The following is a 20,693-nucleotide window of genomic DNA, read 5'->3' on the forward strand; positions in this document are numbered from 1 at the left end:
TTATATAGATATTGTTGGATCATCAGACACAGACACTCAAAGGACCATGTGCAACACTATCATGCTGAATCAACCAACCCACTTCCAAAACTAAATAAAGCTGGAATATTGGATTTTATGCAAAACATAAATCATCAGCATTTTCTGGTTTACAAAGTAGATTATTGTTTGGCAAAAGAACATAGTTTTATCACTTGAACTGAAATTACTGATAAAATATTCACACAAACTGAATTGCTATACACAAACTGTGTACCAAATGCTACAAATTCGAGTCTGAGATCCACATTATTACTTGTGTGGTTTAAGTTTGAATATTGACCCTCACTTTAACATTCAGTCATGGTGGTATAATAAGTGAAGAGTCTAGCTCCAACTTACCTTCTTGTTAGAACCAGGTTTTGTATAAGATGATGACTTAGGATGAGCAGGTTCAGTATTGGTGATGTTCCTGAGGGTGGACCGCCCTGAGGTTGATGGCTGTTGCCCCTGAATAGGTTTGGGAGGCTCCTGTGCTGGAAAACCTGGCCCAATCCCCTGAGGCACAGGTGACATCTGCTGCAAGTTTGGAGGAATTCCAGGGAACTGGGGTGTTACTGGAGACTTAGGAGAGTGACTGTTTGGTCCCTTCTAGAATCATGGAAAAAAAAAGATTTAAAAAAAACCCAACAAGAAATGTGTAGATAGAACACAAATTCCCCCACGACTGAGCTTAACTAGTGACTTCAATGCAAAACAAAGGCAGACCAACATATACATATACAAGGGTAACACTATTTACCCTAAAACACATGTCCTGAAGCAACAACAACAAAAACTTGCTGCAAACAGCACATTTGTCCATCTTGCTAGCTTTTCCTTACTAATAATCTTGAACTTTGCGGGTTGACCTGTGTAAAGTTCGAGGAAAACATATGTTGGGGTTAAAAACAAAACAACTAAATATTATTACCTGTGGTTTTGGTACGAATGAATATAGAAGACACTGCCAAGTTATGACATTTAACAGGTAAACTTTCATTAAAATATATTCACCAATTCAAAAGCTATAACCATACATGAATAGAAGTTACTGGTTTATATTTTTCCTTTGCCAGGACCTTTACCTCCATTAAGGTGACATGGCTATGGCACAGGACTGTGGTCATGAGATATAACCGGTTAAACTTTTAATTAAAATATCTAAATGGCTGAAAAGCTATTATCCAGACAACCCGAGTAAATTTTTCCTTGCTATGTCCTTCACCCTAAGTAGGGGTACTCCTAAACCTAATCCATAAATATCTTATGTGGTTATGCTGTGGACAAAGATACAAAATTACATTTCCCCTTGCTATAACCTTGTAGGTGTGACTATGGCAGGGTGTGTGACTATACTACACAACACATCATCCAGTCATGATAAATTAATCATAATGGTTCACAGGGGACTGGGATTTATATAAGATTAAAACTAAGATGCATTATATCCGAATTCTTTATTTTTAAAACATTTATGAACATGTCCGTATTGACATACATGCTAACCATACTGTGCATACATGTAGTAAAGTTTTTACTAGTATGATTACCATCCAAAAAATGTATCTGAACTCGTGTGAAATGGTAATTAAATCTTCAAACCACACTTATATAAATACGAGTCATCATTAAGACAAAGACAGCTCAGAAAGATTTACTATCCACAGAATATGTCAACATACATGTGCATGTAAACGCTGGGGAATAATAACAATCACTTTTATGTGAAATGCCTGTTCAGTAACTTAACAATTAGTTTTGCCAACCTTCCTGACAGTGTTGGTTGTCTTTAATCAGAATCAGAAAGTTTTTTTGATGTCAAAGGTAAGTCTGCAATATTTACCAAAATTCTTTAAGATGTACATGGTACATGATAACACAAAGAATGCAACTAAACCAAAACAATTTGAATCTGAATGTTAAGTTTACAGCTATGAAAGGCAATGTGCATGTCATATCTTACTCAACTTGAGATTGTTTCATTTGCTGTTCATCTCTTCTCTTTCGTTATAACAGGATTCAGTTTGAAAAACATGTTTAACCTGAATATATTTTGATAATTTAGGGGGAAAAACCCCTTACGATCGTCAGGGTATTTTTTACTGATAAATATAATACTGGATGAAGATCAATAATGCAACCAAATGTATTGTCGGGATAGGTACTTTTTGTAGGCTCTACAATGACTAAGAACTACGCAGTGACTTACAAAACATAAAATGAGGTTTTGTTAAAAAATATTTTTTTCCTTAATTGTTCTGTTAATGAAGATATTATACAAAGGTACACAATGCAGTTTACACAAATTTTAATCCGAATTTTTAAATAAATCAACCTGATGAGTAATGCTGTTTTATGTGCCAATTTTTGTCAACTTTGGCTTTTTACTAGTGATACCAATATTAATGTGAACATCATCCATACTTTAAAAGAATCAACAGAAAAAATCCTCTTAAACCAGGGTGTGGAAATATACTAATTAATTGTTAATTCCTGCATAACTTACAATCACATATGTTGTTTTACATGATTATTGATTCTGTCAACTTGTACAAGTAGTACATCAAACTAAACCATTTACACATTTAAATGTTGCAGCCTTAGTCCCAAGGTGTCTGTGTGTGTGTGCATGGGGGGGGGGGGTGGTCTGTGCATGCACCCCAAAGAAGCAATGTTGTACAAATGAAAACCAATTTATCTACACATACAAGCCTTTAGGATTGGGAATTAAAATTAAATGAAAATAAAATATCTTTCTCTGAAGCATTTAATACACATTCCAGCTAAAAATAAGACTTAGGGACCTATCATTTAACTTTTTTAAGATTATCTTTTAAACCAAAATACACTCAAGATAGTATGTTTTCAGCTAATTTAATGGCTTGAAAATTGTTCCATTTTTCAATAAATTTAAACAAGAACATTTTTTAAAAATATTTGAAGCCAGTGACATATTTCTGTAGAGACCATCAAGACCCAGGTCTAAGGTAGCAAATTTCCATCAGCAATTTATTTATATAAAACCAACTGACGTGAATAAAAATATGTGGTGAACACATCACTAAAAAGCAGTAGTCAAAAAATAGATTTGTGGTTAGCTTATCCTGTTTTTCACTGAATCAGGGCTATACAATATTTGTTTATACTGTTGGACACGTTGGGACAGTTTTTCACTGAATTAGGGCTATGCAATATTTGTTTATACTGTTGGACACATTGGGAGTTTTTCACTGAATCAGGGCTATACAATATTTGTTTATACTGTTGGACACGTTGGGACAAGTGGCTTGTCAGGACCACTTTCATATTTGTCAAACACATACTATATGGATAATCCACACATTGAATGGTTACCATTTACATTTAAAAATAAATCTCCCGGAACAAGCAAATGGCAAAGTAGTCATATCATATTGGTGCTGTAAGCGACAATGAAGATGTTCAGCACATCATGTCTGTAACAATGTGAGGTAATACAATACTCTTCCTTGCTGTTCAACATTGCTGGTATTCTTAAACAGGGTTTTATGCTAATGTTTACACTGTTTATGTGTACAATAATTATGAGTGATGAGAGAATTTACTGCTTCAAGTCAGAAAAATTAAACTTGTGTGGTATGGTAATTGTCCGACAGAGACATTAGTCTAGTTGCTTGCATTGGGCTATCCAAACGACATCATGCAACTTGGCACCAATTAAGGATCAGATCTGGTGTTTATGGCACAGCAACACAAGTAGGTTATTTAGTGCTAAGGCGACTGGAATAAAATGTCTTGCAAAGGACACACCACAGTAGCCAACCCAAGCTGATCCAATGGTACCATTCAAACATGCACCTTTTCAGTACCGAATCAGGCATACTACTCCCAATTCCTCTGTGGCCAATTAAGAGTAACGAGATAATTAAGCCTTGTGCCAATTAAGAGAGACGACAAAATTTATTGCTTTAAAGCATGATATATCCAACTGTTCATTTAGATAATTTACACCTGCTAAGGTATAAACTGCTGTAGTACTTGTCCACCAGGTATCAGCCAGAACTTAGGCTATTCAAAATATATACTGCCCTATGCATGGTCCAGCTGAATGAAGGTAGAAATTCATCGTCAATTGTAGATAGGTCAATTACCTGAACATGAATCCTGTTGGTTACCATGCGAGCCAGAGCCTCCTTGGCACTGGGGGTATCGGGACGTGAGCCGCCACTCTTGTTGGAATCGGTAGAGGGACGGCGTTCAGTCATGGAGGAGGGCAGCTGTAAATGCTGCATCTCTATTGTGGCAGGAGAGCTGACCTACATTGATCAACAAGAAGGAGCTAATATCTCACTTATCTTTGAAAATTTAGCAAATGTTCACACATAAATTTCATACATGCAGCCACATGGGTCTTTGAGAATGGAAGTTGTTTTCTTATTGTGGAGCTTGCTAAGTTTTTTAATAAGGGAATAACAGGAAAAAAGGACATGTCAGACCTCCACCATTTGACCTCAAACCCGTGAATGTAAGTTCTTCTGGAAGCTATGTCTCACCAAACCCTCTAATCCACTCTGACATTTACCTTTACACGTAACAGGTCCAAATTAATGTACTGTTTATTTAGCCAATGATGCTACACACAGTCTGTTTATGTAGCCAATGATGCTACACACAGTCTGTTTATGTAGCCAATGTTAAACACAGTCTGTTTATGTAGCCAATGATGCTACACACAGTCTGTTTATGTAGCCATTGATGCTACACCCACTCTGTTTATGTAGCCAATGATGCTACACACAGTCTGTTTATGTAGCCAATGATGCTACACCCACTCTGTTTATGTAGCCAATGATGCTACAGTCTGTTTATGTAGCCAATGATGCTACACCCACTCTGTTTATGTAGCCAATGATGCTACACACAGACTGTTTATGTAGCCAATGATGCAACACCCACTCTGTTTATGTAGCCAATGATGCTACACAGACTGTTTATGTAGCCAATGAACCAATGATGCTACATACAGTATGTTTATGTAGCCAATGATGCAATACAGTTTGCCCAATATTATACTCATGTCTAACCAGCTTCAGTGTGTAATGATTTGCATTTATAATCATAATGAGAAGTTAGTAGTTCCAGCTTATAATGACCATTGTTTTTACATAAAAGTAGTGTATTACTCCTCAGGATGCATGCACATGACTTTTTTAGTTTTTGACTATAAAGCAAATCTAAGAAACTTAACAGAAAAAGTTGACTTGGTCACTGAATCACAAAAAATAGGTCAAAGTAACATAAATGAATCTTAAATCTAGTTATCATAGTTCACAACAGCTGTAACTCTCATTACAAAGCAATTCCGGGTGCAACATGGTAACACTATGAATATAATGACCAAAACCATACCAATGTACCACAGTAAGTGGTGAAAGAAACACTATGAATCTTTGTGTTATATCTTCATTTCTTTTTTAAAACAGCATTATTTAATAAAGTTTTTAAATCCCTGCTATACTGCAGTTTAGCATAATGAAGTTCAGCACATAATGTTGTTGGCAGCTATGGACTCCAACAACCACATTATAATAAGAGAGCTGTACTATTAAACCAATGTACACAGGACTTAGGACCTTGCTGAAGCCAGAGTCCTTCCACACTCCTCATATCATAAACACTGTACAGCTAACAAAAACTAAACCCAAGGATTTCCAGTGTTTGTACTATAGCTGTTATTGTCAATATTTCATGTACCCAAAGTAGCATCTATCTTCAAAGTCATCTATTTTTCAAACACACATACACACACACACACTATGACTGCAGCAGCATCTGTGTAGAATGTGGGACTGGCATCTCCAAAACTCTTTGTTCCATCATTTCAAGTAACGGTCACAGCAGGAATCATACACAATCCATTGACTGAGATTTATCATTCTCTATTTGCTATTAAAACTTTATCGCCAAACTCTGAACCAAATCCCTCTTACCAAACTGCACATATACTGCAGGTGAAAGTCAAATAACACTTTGTGTAAGACATATTCATATATATATTGCTGGTGAAAGTCAAATAACACTTTGTGTAAGACATATTCATATATATATTGCTGGTGAAAGTCAAATAACACTTTGTGTAAGAGACATATATCATTCATACATACACTGCTGGTGAAGTCAAATAACACTTTGTGTAAGACATATTCATATATATATTGCTGGTGAAAGTCAAATAACACTTTGTGTAAGACATATCATTCATACATATACTGCAGGTGAAAGTCAAACAACACTTTGTGTAAGAGACATACATCATTCATATCCATAATGGCTTAAAATTTCTTGCACTTTGTGCATTTTGTCATCAATGTTCCAAATAAAATGACAAGAAAACACAAAAATATTGGAAAACAACCATAAAAAAGTCCACATTTAACAACAACTGCTTCTTAAGCAAAATTTATAGGCAGTGTGGATGAATGAACAACAATAAGCATGAATAATGCTATGTTCAAGCACAAGGTCAGAATAACAAAGTCCAAATCTGCTAACAAATTCATTCAAATAATGATAAATAAACAAATTATTTCAAGCTGTCACAAGAACATTAATACACAATACTATACAAACCCTGTAGATGTCCTTGCATTCTAAGAGCCATGATGTTAATTGTCCTGAGGGAAAGGCAAAACTGGTAAACACATGGTTGATGTGTAACTACCTAGTGGCAGTAATATGAGGTAATGGGTAGAGTTTCTTCTCTGCCTATATGATATATGACCAGGAAAGACACCTTGTTTTTATTTATTTCCTTAATGTTAATGTGATCAGGGAATGCATGGCATGCAGAGAAACTACCTTCTTTCAGTGAGTTACCTTGAGGTTTTGACACCCAAACTTACTCCAAGTGCAAACTATACATAAAGTTTGGTTCATTTATTTGATGTACAACTAATGTTACTGTTAAGGAAACCTGTCATCTTCATTCAGCCAGTGACCTTGACTTTTGACACCTAAATTGATAGTTCTTCATCTCAAGTGTGAGCCAGCCACAAAATCTGCCGGCTGCAGATGTGGAGAACATAAGCATTGTGCAGAAAATATTTGGAGTAAAATGTTTCTTCGATAATAGTTACCTGAATATAAACACAACCTTGCAAACCCCGCCTTTCCAAGCTAAAGTTCATCTGACCACTTAAGTGAAAGTCAGACAAGAGTGATTTCTCCTTGGGTAGAAGGCATGGTTCCAAATCATGTCCATACGTTAGTTACCACCAGAGTAGATGTGCACATATAATAGTTTTTAATGTGACTGCAAGGAGGCTTGGAGGGTGTGTCCATATTGTAATCATGCAAGTATTGTAAACCCCCCCACCCCAAGTTACTTTTTCAAATACTTTACCTGATGATAATATGTTATTTGATAAGAGGTGGATGGAGTTACCATGGAGAAGGCAGCTAATGTATATAAAGAAGCTTCAAATCTTCTGAGAAATGCTAGAGTTCACATATAAATATGCCTGAACATTGTAAATTTCTATTCCTGCAAATTAGACGAAGTGAAGTGGTTGCACTTTTGTGAAGTTGCGGAATGATCCAATAAGTATCCTATAAAGTCCCCAGATCAAACTGAGCCCTTTGGGTCAAAAAAGGTCTGGTAAATACAAGATAGAAAAAGTTGTCTTGACTTCCATCCCATAGCTGGAATATTGTCAATTAGGGAACAGTTATGCTTGAATCTGTGTCAGTGGCAACTAGTCCTAACTCTGTAGGCCAACATGCAGAAGAAAATGATCTGGTCCGGGGTGAGTTCTTTGCATTCAGAGCTAATAATCTATCGCACCCAGTATTGTACAGCTTGAAGTCTTCATCTCCATACCAGCTTAGTTTGTTTCAGGTACCACTTCCAAACTCCTATGGGGTCCGTGAATGCTCTTGAAATGAAGGGTACAACAAGGAATGAGGATTCACAGCAAAAGACATTCACCAAGAAGCAGAGCTGTCCATGAGTGAAACTGAAAACATCACTACAGAACTGAGACAGGTCAGAGTGTATCACTGACTGTGTCTGCTGTTGTTAGAAATAAGAAGCAAGATTTGTACAATAGGTTAAACATAGTTTCCAAAGGTGCTTAATTCAGCAGTGTCAGAACTCACAGTAGATTCAATTTTTGGCACAGGGCCAAATCCTTTAGTAGAGATAATTAAGGCCAACCTTAGTGTTTGAGAGATCTCCTCCTTTCCTTATTGACATGTCGGAAAACATGGAACAGTGGCCTTTTACTGTTAGAGAGGCTAACTTCTTTGCTTCATAGAACCAAAGAAGAAAGTGTGCTATATGTGGTGCTGAGGCTTTTAATGGAGTGATGTTTCTGCCCACACCATTGAGGTAAAATTCTCCACTTCTCTTTGTATGTTGTCAAAGTAGTAGGCTTTCTTTTATGAATCATACATCCCTCAGGGTTTGATTGACACCAGCCATGTGTGCAGGTTCAAAAATCCTGGTTTGGATGAAACATCTGCATTGTTTCTTCTAAGTTTGATAGCTAATTTCATTTGGTCCACTTGAGGAGGCAAATCAGACCCAGATAGCACACTGAATTCCTTGATTTTTCTAACACCTTCGTGACTAGATGGATTGGAGGGAACGTGTTTGCAAAAAAGTAAACCATTTCAGTTCATAGAAAGAGTCACAACTGCCCAGGCTTTTAGATCTGGGACTGGAGGGATAAATTTATGTAGCTTTCCATTTCTTCTGCAAACAGATCCATGAATGGTTGACCTCAGCAGGAGCAGAGGAATAGGCTCCTTGGTTTGAATTACAGATTTTGATCTTCCATATAAGAAAAAGCTAAACAAATTGTAAGGGGGGGGGGTCCTCGCCCTCGATCCGGTGGACCAGTGGGCCAAAGGCACCCAGCCAGAAACGCATTTACACTCACAAAAAACAGCTCCTGGTGCAACTTATGATCGTAAAATAAACCAAAATAATCATTTGAAAAACTAATAAACTTACCAAAAATGTTCAACTTGACTTCAATAATTTCACCATATTTAGTCACATGAATTGTTCTCCAATACTACTGATGCTGAAGTTATTTCATGTGCATGTCAGTGTTCACATCTTAATCAAGTTTTAATAATTTGTCAATGTTTGCAGTAAATATATTATACTTCTCTTTTTCATAACAAATCTGTAAAATAAACAACCAAGTACATCAACTATATACAAATAATCCCATACATTCACTTGTCTTTTTCTCCTATGGACACAACCTGCTGATATGCCAGTCGAGCTCTTTTTTGCGGCTTTGGCAAAGATTTCTTTAACCTTCCTTTTTGGGCTCAATGTGCAATCGCTTCTTTTCCTTCTCAATGAGAGCCTTTTTCCTTGGAAGCTGGTGCTTGTATTGGCAACATGCAGTGTGCATATTCTGACTGAGGGCCACATCTGTTCTCTCAAGCAAGAAATCTTTCTTCTTATAGCAATTAACTGCACTTTTTCCAGATGCTATCTGAGTTTCAATATTTCCATATGCAGCTTCTTTTGTAGGTACTGTTCCAAACTCTTCCAACCACGGCTACCGTAAATCAGATCTTTCTTGCAGAGGTCACAAAAGCGTTCAGTTTTCTTATAAGCTGACCAACTAAATTTCTGTCAACTTTTCACTCCAGCCATTCCCATTTCCATATGTCTTTTAAACCTTTATCTAAACTTTTTGTGCCATGGTCTCTCTCAACAACTCGAGATGCCAAAATTTTGCAAGCATTTCTTCTTTCCATTGCCATCAGTTTCCATTACATGAAGATTCACTGGATGAACTTAAATCAATCAGAATACTCTTTACCAGAGTTGTGTACTAATATATGTGTGTACTAATATATGAAACTAACAATTTACCAGGGTCGTTGCGGAATGAGATTGGAAAGACCGTTTGTAAAAAACTGGATTGGAGATGATTTAAATATGGACTATATCAAGAAAAATCTGATTCAGGTCAGAAGAAAAGCAGAATTCAGCTTTAAAAATGGAGAAAAATCGTGTCTGGAATTAGATGATTCAGTTGACGTTGAGTCTACAAGGACATTTAGCCTGTCTGAGATGTGGCAGACTTGGATGTAGACTCGATGATGACACAACCTGCGAAAATCCTGAAACAAACTGCAGAGGTCTTGGGAGTTGGTTCTCCCTTGCCTTTTGATATAATCTGACACATTGGAGTTGTTGGAAAGGAAGAGAAGGCCCTTTCCAGACAACATCTACCACAGTTTAAACGCATTCACTATGGACTTGACCTCCAAAGGCCAACATCCAATCAGTGATCCTCAATTATCCACATACCAATGACTTGCCAACTGACCTTTTACAAGAAAAGAGAATGCTCTGCCTACTGGATCATGTGAATCAGAGGTGCTCCCAGGATTTTCATCATAATGGGAGAATTTCCCCATTGTCACCAAAATAAGGTGGGGGGACATAGTTAAATATTTACCAAACACTTAAATATTCATATCTTTCTTCCTGTTCCACTCTGTTAGGACTCAATCGAAGTCAAAATCTTCAATTCATGTCCCCTACAGTTGTATAAGTATCAATGTGTTCATTGTTTCTGAGTTTAATCTGTTCTTAAGCTGTGTATAAATATTGTTCTGTTCTGAGAATCCACTTTCACAGTCTGCTGTCTGAAAGGGGATATGCATAGCAAGCTTTGCTACTTTCGACAAGTTGGGAAATAATTCTTTATGTCTGTTATTGAGAATTGAAAGTACACCATACATGTTTACTTACTACCATTTCAACAGAGAAGGGTGCTTTGAAATGTGAATGCTTTAAAAGGCAGCAAAACACGACATCTTCATCACATATACAAATGTACTTGGTTTTTCACACTCTTTCTCTAACACATTGGCGGCAACAGCTTCAATGTCAGACTTGAGTATATTAGCTGTTATTCCCAGCATATGATCAAGTGACGTGGCATGTCACAGAAGAGCTGACATCCTAAAATTCAAACTGCCCATTTCTGATGGAAAAGGATTACTTTTCCCACTTTTGCAAAGAACATAACTACTAACTTGGAGTTTATAATCAATTGTACTCTGGCAACCAAGAATTCTGAAATTTTGCTGCGCATTTTGGTTTCTTTTTTGGCAGTACATCCAACCTGGCATATGACATTACAGTTGAAATATTGTCCTCCATTTTGCAAGAAACCCTACTATTTTCTTCATTCTCCTATGCACTTTCCTCATTCCTGCCACCACTAATTTGACACTGAAAATAATCAGTAATTTTACGTCCCACAATGGCTGAACAGTTTGTGCAAGCACATATGGAAAGAATGGAAATTAATTTGAGAGCCCCTCCAGTGCACACATTACAGTTATAAATAATTAGTGTGATTCCATGTATCCTTTTGCATTAACTTTTATATCTGCAGACTTCGGAATGGAAGTATATCTTTCTCCGTAAGACTGACCAGTTTTCAGTAAGGTGTAACAAAACATCATTAACTGCTATTGTAAAGATGGAAAACATAATTAAAAGTTTGATGCAGCGACGATAAACATTATGTTCAACTGAAAAGTTTGTAAAGGATGCGTAGACTTTATTTACCACTAGAACAGATGCACAAACTTTATTTCCAAACACTATGCAACTCAATGGCTTGTTGCTATCTCTAACTTGACGTAATTCTTGGAAATTCTTTTCCCATTTCACATGATGATGGCAATCATATCTCCTGCCTCGAGACATACTCAAATTGGCATGTGATGTCCAATAAACGTAATTGTGTCCTTTCCTGCTTTTATTCACAAGAATCTGAATACTCCTTTTCATTCTTCTGTGTTGATTATTAACATTTTTTTAGAAGCTTATTTTCCCTTTTGTCTTAAACATGTATCGCTTTCTGAAGGTCATTTAAAAAAATTATAAAATCAACAATTTGATCATCCAGACGCTTTCATGAACAAATAGGTGCAGTTTAAAGTGTCTGGGGCGCTGCAGTAAACTTCGTCTGGTTCCCTGACTAATTTTACTAATTCTAATATGAAACCCAGATCCAAATCAAACACGGATAAACCAATTATCCAGATTTTTTGCAACTATCAGTTTTCCGTAGTTTTTGCTTGTATGCTGTAAGTCTGTATTTTAAGGTACTTTTCGTAAGACTTAAAGCAAAATCTTAAGAGTTGGCAGGTCTGTTATGGTAGCAAAAAAATCTTTACATTTGAATTTATTTTTAGATTCTTATTTGTTCAATTTATAACAAATACAATTTGTATACTGCCGTGTAGAGTACATTTTTATACGTGATACTTTGAACTAATTTGCAGTTCTCTTGCACCAACACTTTCCAAGTGTACAAATGCATACCAAATTTGTGTGAATCATATGATCCCAGATACTAGGAGCATCTCTGCACATGACATGACGACCTGCTTACCTCTAACAAATATTCAGTATATGGCAAAGAAATAAATGTCAGTTTTAGTGATGTTTATTAAAAATGATTTTAATTGTTCTGAAAAATGTAAAATTACCAAGCTGCATAAATAATACTGCAGAAGACAATATTTATATTTGTATTTCAAGTTCATATAGTAATAACCTATATGTTTGATTTTAGTAAATCAAGAAAATCAATTTTAAACTGGCTTGAGAACATATGTACAAGGAAATTCACTCCAAAAGATCTTGTCTTATTTAGTACAGTCCTATCTTTATTAAAATAACTGACTTTTGCTTAGTCTGTATTAGAAATAAATAAAATATACATAATAAAATTATAAATAGTTAATTGTTTTGAAGTATACCATTGTACATATTAATTTTTAAAGTTCTACTCTGTTCACAAGATGAAATTATTTTGATAGCAACATTTGCTGATGTCAATACATGCTTACGAGGTGAATTGTCAGTGGTCTGGGAGTAGTTCTGGGCATCTCGGGTTGAAGCATCATCATAAATGGCACAAAGCTATCATGGAGCTGGTGCCAGTAATGTCTGACAATAGTCCAGAATACTTACAGGAGTCTAGGACTCGATGGTTCATTCTCTAATGCTGGTATCAGGAAGACATGAAGTCTGAGTCGGAACTGATAACTAGCAATTCTAGTTGTTGGGAACTAAGTTATAAAAGAGGGACTTGGTACATAAGAAAAATAGATCAGTGTACCCAGTCCTGGGTGGCACAGAAACATAGGTCAATGCTTTGTCAGAGCTGGTGTTGTTTGTAGCCAGTGACCATCTGATGCCAAAATCTGCCTGGAAAGATCTGCGTAATCTGTACCAGGATTTACTAGGATATTCACCACTGATCCATGATGGTCCACTTTATCAAAACAGAACTGGCTCTACAGGTACAGCTAAGATAACCTGTCCTAATTGTAGACACTATGGCAATGCTAGTACTATGTAAAGTCAGCGATGATTTGGTTTGCTTGATTTTCTTCTAAACCAGACCTGCCAAACCTGATGAGTCTGTCTCAATTAGGTAGTTGATTTTTTCAGTAAGATTGACCAGTTTTCAGTAAGGTGTAACAAAATATCAATAACTGCTATTGTAAAGCTGAACAACGTAATCAAAAGTTCAACGCATCAACGATAAACAGTATGTTCAACTGAAAAGTTTGTAAAGTACGCGTTGACTTTATTTGGCACTAGTACAGTTGCACAAACTCTAGTTCCAAACCCTATGCAGATCAATGGCTTCTTGCTATCTCTCAACTTGACATAATTCTTGGAAATCCCCACCACGGCATATAATGTCCAATAAAAACGGAATTGTGTCCTTTCCAGATTTAATTCACAAGAATCCGAATACTCCTTTTTATTCTTCTGTGTTGATTATTAACACTTTTCTAGAAGCTCATTTTCCCTTTCGTCTTAAAAATGCATCGCTTTCTGGACGTCATTTAAAAAAATTCTACAATCAACAGTTTTATGATGCAGACACTTCACCTGAACAAACAGGTGCAGTTTAAAGTGTCTTGGGTGCTCTGTAAAGTTATTCTGGTTCCCTGAACAATTTCACTTATTCTAAGATGAAACCTGGATCTAAATAAAATACAGCTGAACCAATTATCCAGATTTTTTGGCAATGACCATTTTCCTGTCGTTTTTGCTAGTATGCCGTAAGTTTATATTTTAAGAGTAACTTTCATTAGACTTACGGCAAAATCATAAGAGTTGGCAAGTCTGCTATACCAGTAAGATTTCCACCTTCCAGTGCTCTGCTAACAGGAAGGTGTTAACTGATTCATTGGCAGTGGCGATACTGTGGAGTCTACATCTTTATTGGTTTGGTTCTTCACTCTCTTGCTTGCCTGATTATTAATCTTGAAGGCCAAGATATTTACCCATGCATTTTCTGATCATTGTGTGCATATATTCCACGTATGAGCCAAACTGCAACACATGCAACTGAGATACCTATCAAAGTTATCTTCATCCAGTTAAAAGTACTTGCCCCCTATTAATTATGGAGGGCAAAACTAAGGCATATAGATGTGAAAAAAGTAAAGCATCATATTAACTTACTATGAAGAGGAAGCTAGTGAAAACACAACTATGTAAAAATAATTACGTGAATGACCTTATGGCATGCAATAATGGACCATTACTTGACAGAATTCAAATACCAGGTCAAGTAATGAGATGAACTGAAGTCCTATACAGCTTAGGACATGTAACGCAAATGGCACTGATATGAATAAAGATGGATAAATATTGTGTGAATTCTTCATATATGATAGAGGTTTCGAAAGAAATTCAAATATCTATAGTATGCTTCCCTATTGTGCAAAAACTCCAAAGAATTGCTCAAATGATGTAAAGGCATGATTTGATTTTGATAGGTTTCAAAAGAGAGCATGCTTTCTAGTAGAACCAGAAGAAGCAACTAGTAGAAGCAGAAGTAGTAACTAGCATATGGACAGGAATTGCTGCCAGTCCCTCTTCCCAAAGGGAGATCACTCTTATCTGACATCTAAGTGGGCTGACAACTTTAAGCACTTCTGTTGCTGAAGACAAGGTAAACGGAGGGCCGGATTTGTGAGGTATTGTTGATACTCCTAATATATGATGACTGAGTAACACATCTGAAGAAGAAACCATTTTTTTTGTTTTTCAGTCAGTGACCATGACCTGTCCTCAACATCAATAAGGTTCCTTCATACCCCAAGTACAAGCCATACACAAACTTTAAAAACTGTAGATGGTGGACAACTCAAGCTACTATGCAGAAATTAAATTGGTAACAGACAAACAGGCATTGAAATGGACAACATAAAATGCTTATCAGACAAAAATCATGTGACTACTTCACAAATGAAATTTTTGCAATCAATACAAACTTACCTCCATGGACTCAAGTTCAGGTTTAGGTGGTGATGGAGGTTTTGGAATAAAAACCAGTCTGGGATGATAGATAGCCTCATCCTGCTTTTCTCGTTTTTCAATTGAATCTGAAACCCAGTCTGGAGTAACAATCTTTATTTTGTCTTTGTGCTTCAGAGCTACTTCATACTTTAACTGAAATGAAAGCCAATGATTTAATGTGTTAGCATGAATATATAAAGAATGCATACAGATGAGAAACAAGGAGGAGAAGGAGACGATGGAGAAAACAGCAAACAAAGGAACATATTTTTCAAATAAAATCTTTGCTGACAAAGAAAAAAAAACAAAACAAGTGTTTCTTGGAAGCAGAAGTTTCACCTGCATCCCGCCAATAATATATTCTACCCGATCTCACACCACACCAGCTAACTGGTAAAAATGTGACACAAAACTTAATCAATTACCACAGCTGATGGCAAAAATCAATACTTATTTCTATCTTCCACAAATTCCAAATGAACACAGTATGAAGTCTTTATAAATATGTACCTAAGGGTAAAACATATTTTCCTCCCATATTTAGCAAGTTTTATAAACAGATTATCACTCATCAATAGCTGTTAACACAATTCATTAGTTATGTGACAGACCTCTTCCAATATCATAAATGGACACGTGCAAGAACAGATCCTGGAGTGCAAGTACTAACGCTAATGGATTTTCTTGCTGTTGACAGCTACTCTGTTGAATGCACAAAGTCAAAAAATTAACTGCTTTAATCAGCCTTACAGTTTTTACAGGTCAAAAATGTCAACTTAGCTAGTTAATATATTAAAATATATTGTTTAGCTAATCAGCTATACAATCACAACTCAATATAATTTGAGCAACTTTATCTGTTTCAGCTGTTTTGTATGGGGGTAAGGGCTGGGATTTTCTTTTTAACCAGGATATTTTATTGTTCTTTTGTCTGCCCCTGAAAATAAAATGGTCAGTCCACAAGGTGAATTCTTCCCAAACTCAATAAGTGACTAAAAAAAGTACATTTAGATAAAGCAAATTCGGAAAAATTTCATAAAAGTTCTAAAATCTGGGTTTCTAAGCCAACAGTCAATATACTTTGATTGGCTGGAATTTCATGATGATTCAGAGATGTTTTTGCAGTGTTTGTCCCACTCAGTCACACTATGTCCCACTATCCTGACACCAGGCCCACCAGTCCTAACACTAACCTCTTAATAATGAGTGCCTAGCAACGCAGCTGTTAGTAACATTTTTATAAGTCTCAAGGATGACTTAGCTGGGGGTTCGAACTTGCAACCTCCTGCATCTGAGGTGGATGCTCTAACCACTAGGCCACCGAAATGGTCTGCGGTGCATGTAGGAATATTAATTTGAATATTATATTGTATCATCAGCAGGGTAAGCAAAATATAAGAACTAGATTGGCTTTTTGTATTTTAAAAAGAAATAAAATTATTTTGCTGTTTTCATTTTGGCTAATGGTGGAGGTAAATATGATTCCCCCGCATCTTCTATACTAGCTGCATATTCTGACTGATGCAAGGTCACGAAACATACCTTAGTATCTATTAAAGCCTCCATCTCGTATGTTAATTATAGAGATGATAAAGTCCACTGCTTTATTTATCAACAGAAAATCACAATATTAAACTCACATGTAATGACCTCAACTGTAATCATACAGATTATACTTTCTGTTTAGGTGAAGTAGGAACAAGGTTTTCAAGACAGCCGACATTTTTTATGTCAGATTTACACCATTTTTATTCATAAAAAGTCTTGTAGTGAAAACCCCATGTTGATATTAACATCTATTCTGGAGTAGTGATGGTTGTGACTATGGCCATATTGGTTGTCCAACCTGAACCAGTTTCATTTAGGATAAACTTGACATCATAAAAAGTCTTCTGGTGAAAACCCCATGTTGATAAGACTTTCCATTCAGGATTAGTAGTGATTACAAGACTGTTAAGATGGCTGCTTTGGAAGCCTTATTAGACAGATCAGTACCATTTTCAGTTACAACCAACAACCAGACCCCATTAGAAGTCTTGTTATGAAAACCACATGCTGGTAAGACCATCCATCCATGAGAAGCTGAAATAACATGAACTTCAAGATGGCTGATGTGGTGGCCATATTGGATATCCAAGCACCTTTTTCACTTAGGACCAATTAGACCTTGGGATGAATATCTGTGTGTAAAGTTTCATGGCAATCGTCTAAGTAGTTATGTCTGTGTGTAAAGTAGTTATGTCTGTGTGTAGTTTCATGGCAATCTTCCAAGTAGTTTAAGAGGAGTATTGATGACAAAAGTTTGCTAAGAGACAGATGATGAAAAACAGGCCATCTGTTAAGTTCCTATAGTTAATTATTATTAAAAGTAAAATAAATGGACAACACTTTTTTAGAAATGGCAATAAAACTGGCTTTAATATTTGAAGGCTTTAATAAGACCATGATACTAAAAATGTGACTACATCAGTGATACGGCATATATGTTCATGCTTTGTAAAAATGATGATGGTAGGAGACCTGTACTTTCAACCTCAATAAAGACTGATTTCATGTAATACTGATTTAAGACTCTGTGTTCTGAAATTTCAGGCAAAATTAAGGAAATATGGAGCAATATTATATATATTATCTACTTTTTTAAATAAAAATTTCATCTAACTAAATCCATTTCATTAAGGCTATGTAGTCTTGGGACATACCCCCTGCGTTACTGAAATGATGAGATGTGTGCAGGTTTTGTCAAGCTTAGAGTGACACTGTCCACCATTCATGACAATCATCCCCCACAGCCGTTTCCAGTCATCTTCTTCCAACTAGAAAGAAAGAAATAACCTAAAGCTTCAATAGATAATTTTCACATGATGCCATGGGTTTTGTTGGCACTAGAGCTCGCCAACGTTGCCTAATGCAATCAGTTACATGGAGATTCATTTCAATCAAAAATGCAAATTTAGAAATTAAACATTTGTAAAGTTTAACCTGTTGTCATATTTTAAGATGCAAATTCCCTGCCAACTTTCAAAATTGCACTATTAATACAAAAGATTTAAGTTCTTAGATGTTAATTAGTTCTAAAAGGTTTCAGAGAATTATTAAAGAAAACATTTGGTAGACGGTGAGTCAAGATTACAGCTAACGGACAGCAAGATTTGGAATGTAACATTCCATGCAGCAATCTTTTTCTGATACAATAAGGACAAATTCTTGGGCAAATTTTGGCAACTACTTCATAAATTCTGGCACTTAACCTAGCATAGGGTTCATAATTTGGGTTCAAAGCTTGAGTTAGGCTGGCAACATTCCTACTGTACATTCTGTCAGTGAATGGCACTAGATGGAAAATTTAGAAAGTTGAGGAAAGTAGCAAACTGCATGCAAATTTTCTTTCTCTGAAAAACAGCTTTCCTACTGAATTATATGAAGATAGCCGTGGACAACACAGATACATGGTCAATTCACCTTAGATCCTTTATGCCTTATGCGTATTTTATACCCATAAACTTCATCACTTGGTTTAAAGGGTAAGTAATGCGTACTTGTTAATCTTTGAAATGCAGTTCAAAAAGCAGATGCAAACATTTGTCCACCATGTTGAAGATTCTTGAGGACAGGCAGTTCATTAAAACTTGTTATAGTTAGTTCAGCTCAGCATCATTACAACTGCATCGATAATGCAGTGAACTGTCAAGTGTCTCAAAATGTAGATAAAAAAGAATGAATCCATTTCGAGAAAGGGTGTCCTCAAATGAAGACCACCATATTTCTCATGGTTCAGCCAATAATATTCCTTATGCAATTTCTTGTTACAACAAAGTTCATTTATTAATCAACTGCTTATCTAACAAGGAATTAATTTGTACACACTTTTTGTGTGGGTGTGTCCTTAGGTATCCTTACCTGGGATGGACAAGCCACCACTCCAGAGAAAAGTCTACCCTCAGGGGCAAATAACTCCTTTCTGATAAGAGATAAGGAAGAATATATCTAGAGAAAGAGATGCATAATACATGAAACATTCTGTCTTAAGATTTTATCTAAATGTACATGAAACCCAAGTATTTTTTTTACCTTGTAAACGTTAACCAATTTTACAAAAATTTTATTCAATGATCATTCAAGCTTGTGTCAGATACATTGTGATACCCTTAGGTTGTATACAATTCTATAGCCTTCAAAATGCTTTGCAGAATTTTGCCTAACTTGGTACAACAGTTGCACACATTGTAACCATCTGCAGGGATCTAATGGTTAAATATAAAAAAATGCACATCACGTTAATACTGTCAAATATTTCTTGGTTAAACTCCATCTTCGCTAACCAAGATTCCAGTAACTCTATCTACACCTTGGCATATAAAGTAGATATTTCTGCGCTTCGGGTCTGTGAATTTCATTGGATGCGACAGCAAGCCACTGCATCCCATCAAAATTAAGTTGTTCAAATTTGAACACTGTTCCCATGTGATTAAGACAAGCTGAGCACACAACTTGAATGGACTAATAAATAAGCACTTTTCCAGTGCCAGTTTCGTGTTTGCACAAATACCTTTCACCCAAATTGACCTGTAATGGCTTCCCTCTTGTACATAATTATATTTTCTGTTAAAGTAACAAAGTATCCTTTTTAGGTCAATTACCACCACCATTTTCGGCTGATGTACAATACACTGATTAATTGGAATTACATACTAAGGGAGGCAACACATGAAATCCAACAGATGTTAATAGGACAAAACACCGATATAGCTGTTCGATATGCCAAGGTGTAGATAGAGTTATCAGAACCTTGGCTAGTGAATATGGGTTAAACTCTTACATGTGCAGTTATGGCAGGTAGAAACAGGGTACTAAAACTTAACTGGATTCTCAGTTAAGACTCCTTGGTCATATCAGGGTGGTTGGTGGGAATTCATGTTTTTTTTTGTAAAAGCCAGACATGGACCTAAATGTTGAGATAATGATTAAAGCATTGCTGTAAAATGTATCACATTTCCACCAAAGTAAAAAGGGTGGAGCAATCATGTTGCAAAATTAAGTCTTTCTTTTTAGTGATTCATCTATGGCATAAACGGAATATATAAAGTAGATCAGATACGCAAGTGAAAAACTTTAACCCAACCATAGCGCAATTGTTATCTCGACCTCAGTGTAAGAGAGGCAAGTGTCTTGAAATGAATCAATTTTGCTTTACACCTATCCATGCAGAGAATGAACAGAATCCATATTCTATTACAATTCCTTGACCAAGATAAAAGGGACATAGATGTTGCAGAATGAATTATTTTAGCTTTGTAATGACTATTGC

General features: G+C 36.0%; 1 protein-coding gene across 2 annotated transcripts in view; it reads right to left on the minus strand.

Annotated features, from left to right (window-relative positions):
• The window catches only part of LOC149787651 (PAX-interacting protein 1-like), a 95,946-nt gene that overhangs the window by 57,401 nt on the left and 17,852 nt on the right, over positions 1-20,693 (minus strand). Inside the window, exons 4-8 of one of the 2 annotated variants that reach the window (XM_089973850.1) lie at positions 19,286-19,346; positions 18,088-18,201; positions 15,365-15,538; positions 4,152-4,316; positions 382-630 (exon numbers count right to left, since the gene is read on the minus strand). In XM_089973850.1, coding sequence (XP_089829976.1) covers positions 382-630; positions 4,152-4,316; positions 15,365-15,538; positions 18,088-18,201; positions 19,286-19,346 — 763 coding nt within the window. The remainder of the gene's footprint in view (positions 1-381; positions 631-4,151; positions 4,317-15,364; positions 15,539-18,087; positions 18,202-19,285; positions 19,347-20,693) is intronic. The other variant, XM_089973851.1, reaches the window with a different exon arrangement.

This window comes from Sinohyriopsis cumingii, chromosome 11 (assembly GCF_028554795.1).
Source record: "Sinohyriopsis cumingii isolate HCF-2022 chromosome 11, ASM2855479v2, whole genome shotgun sequence".
NCBI classification, from domain to species: domain Eukaryota; kingdom Metazoa; phylum Mollusca; class Bivalvia; order Unionida; family Unionidae; genus Sinohyriopsis; species Sinohyriopsis cumingii.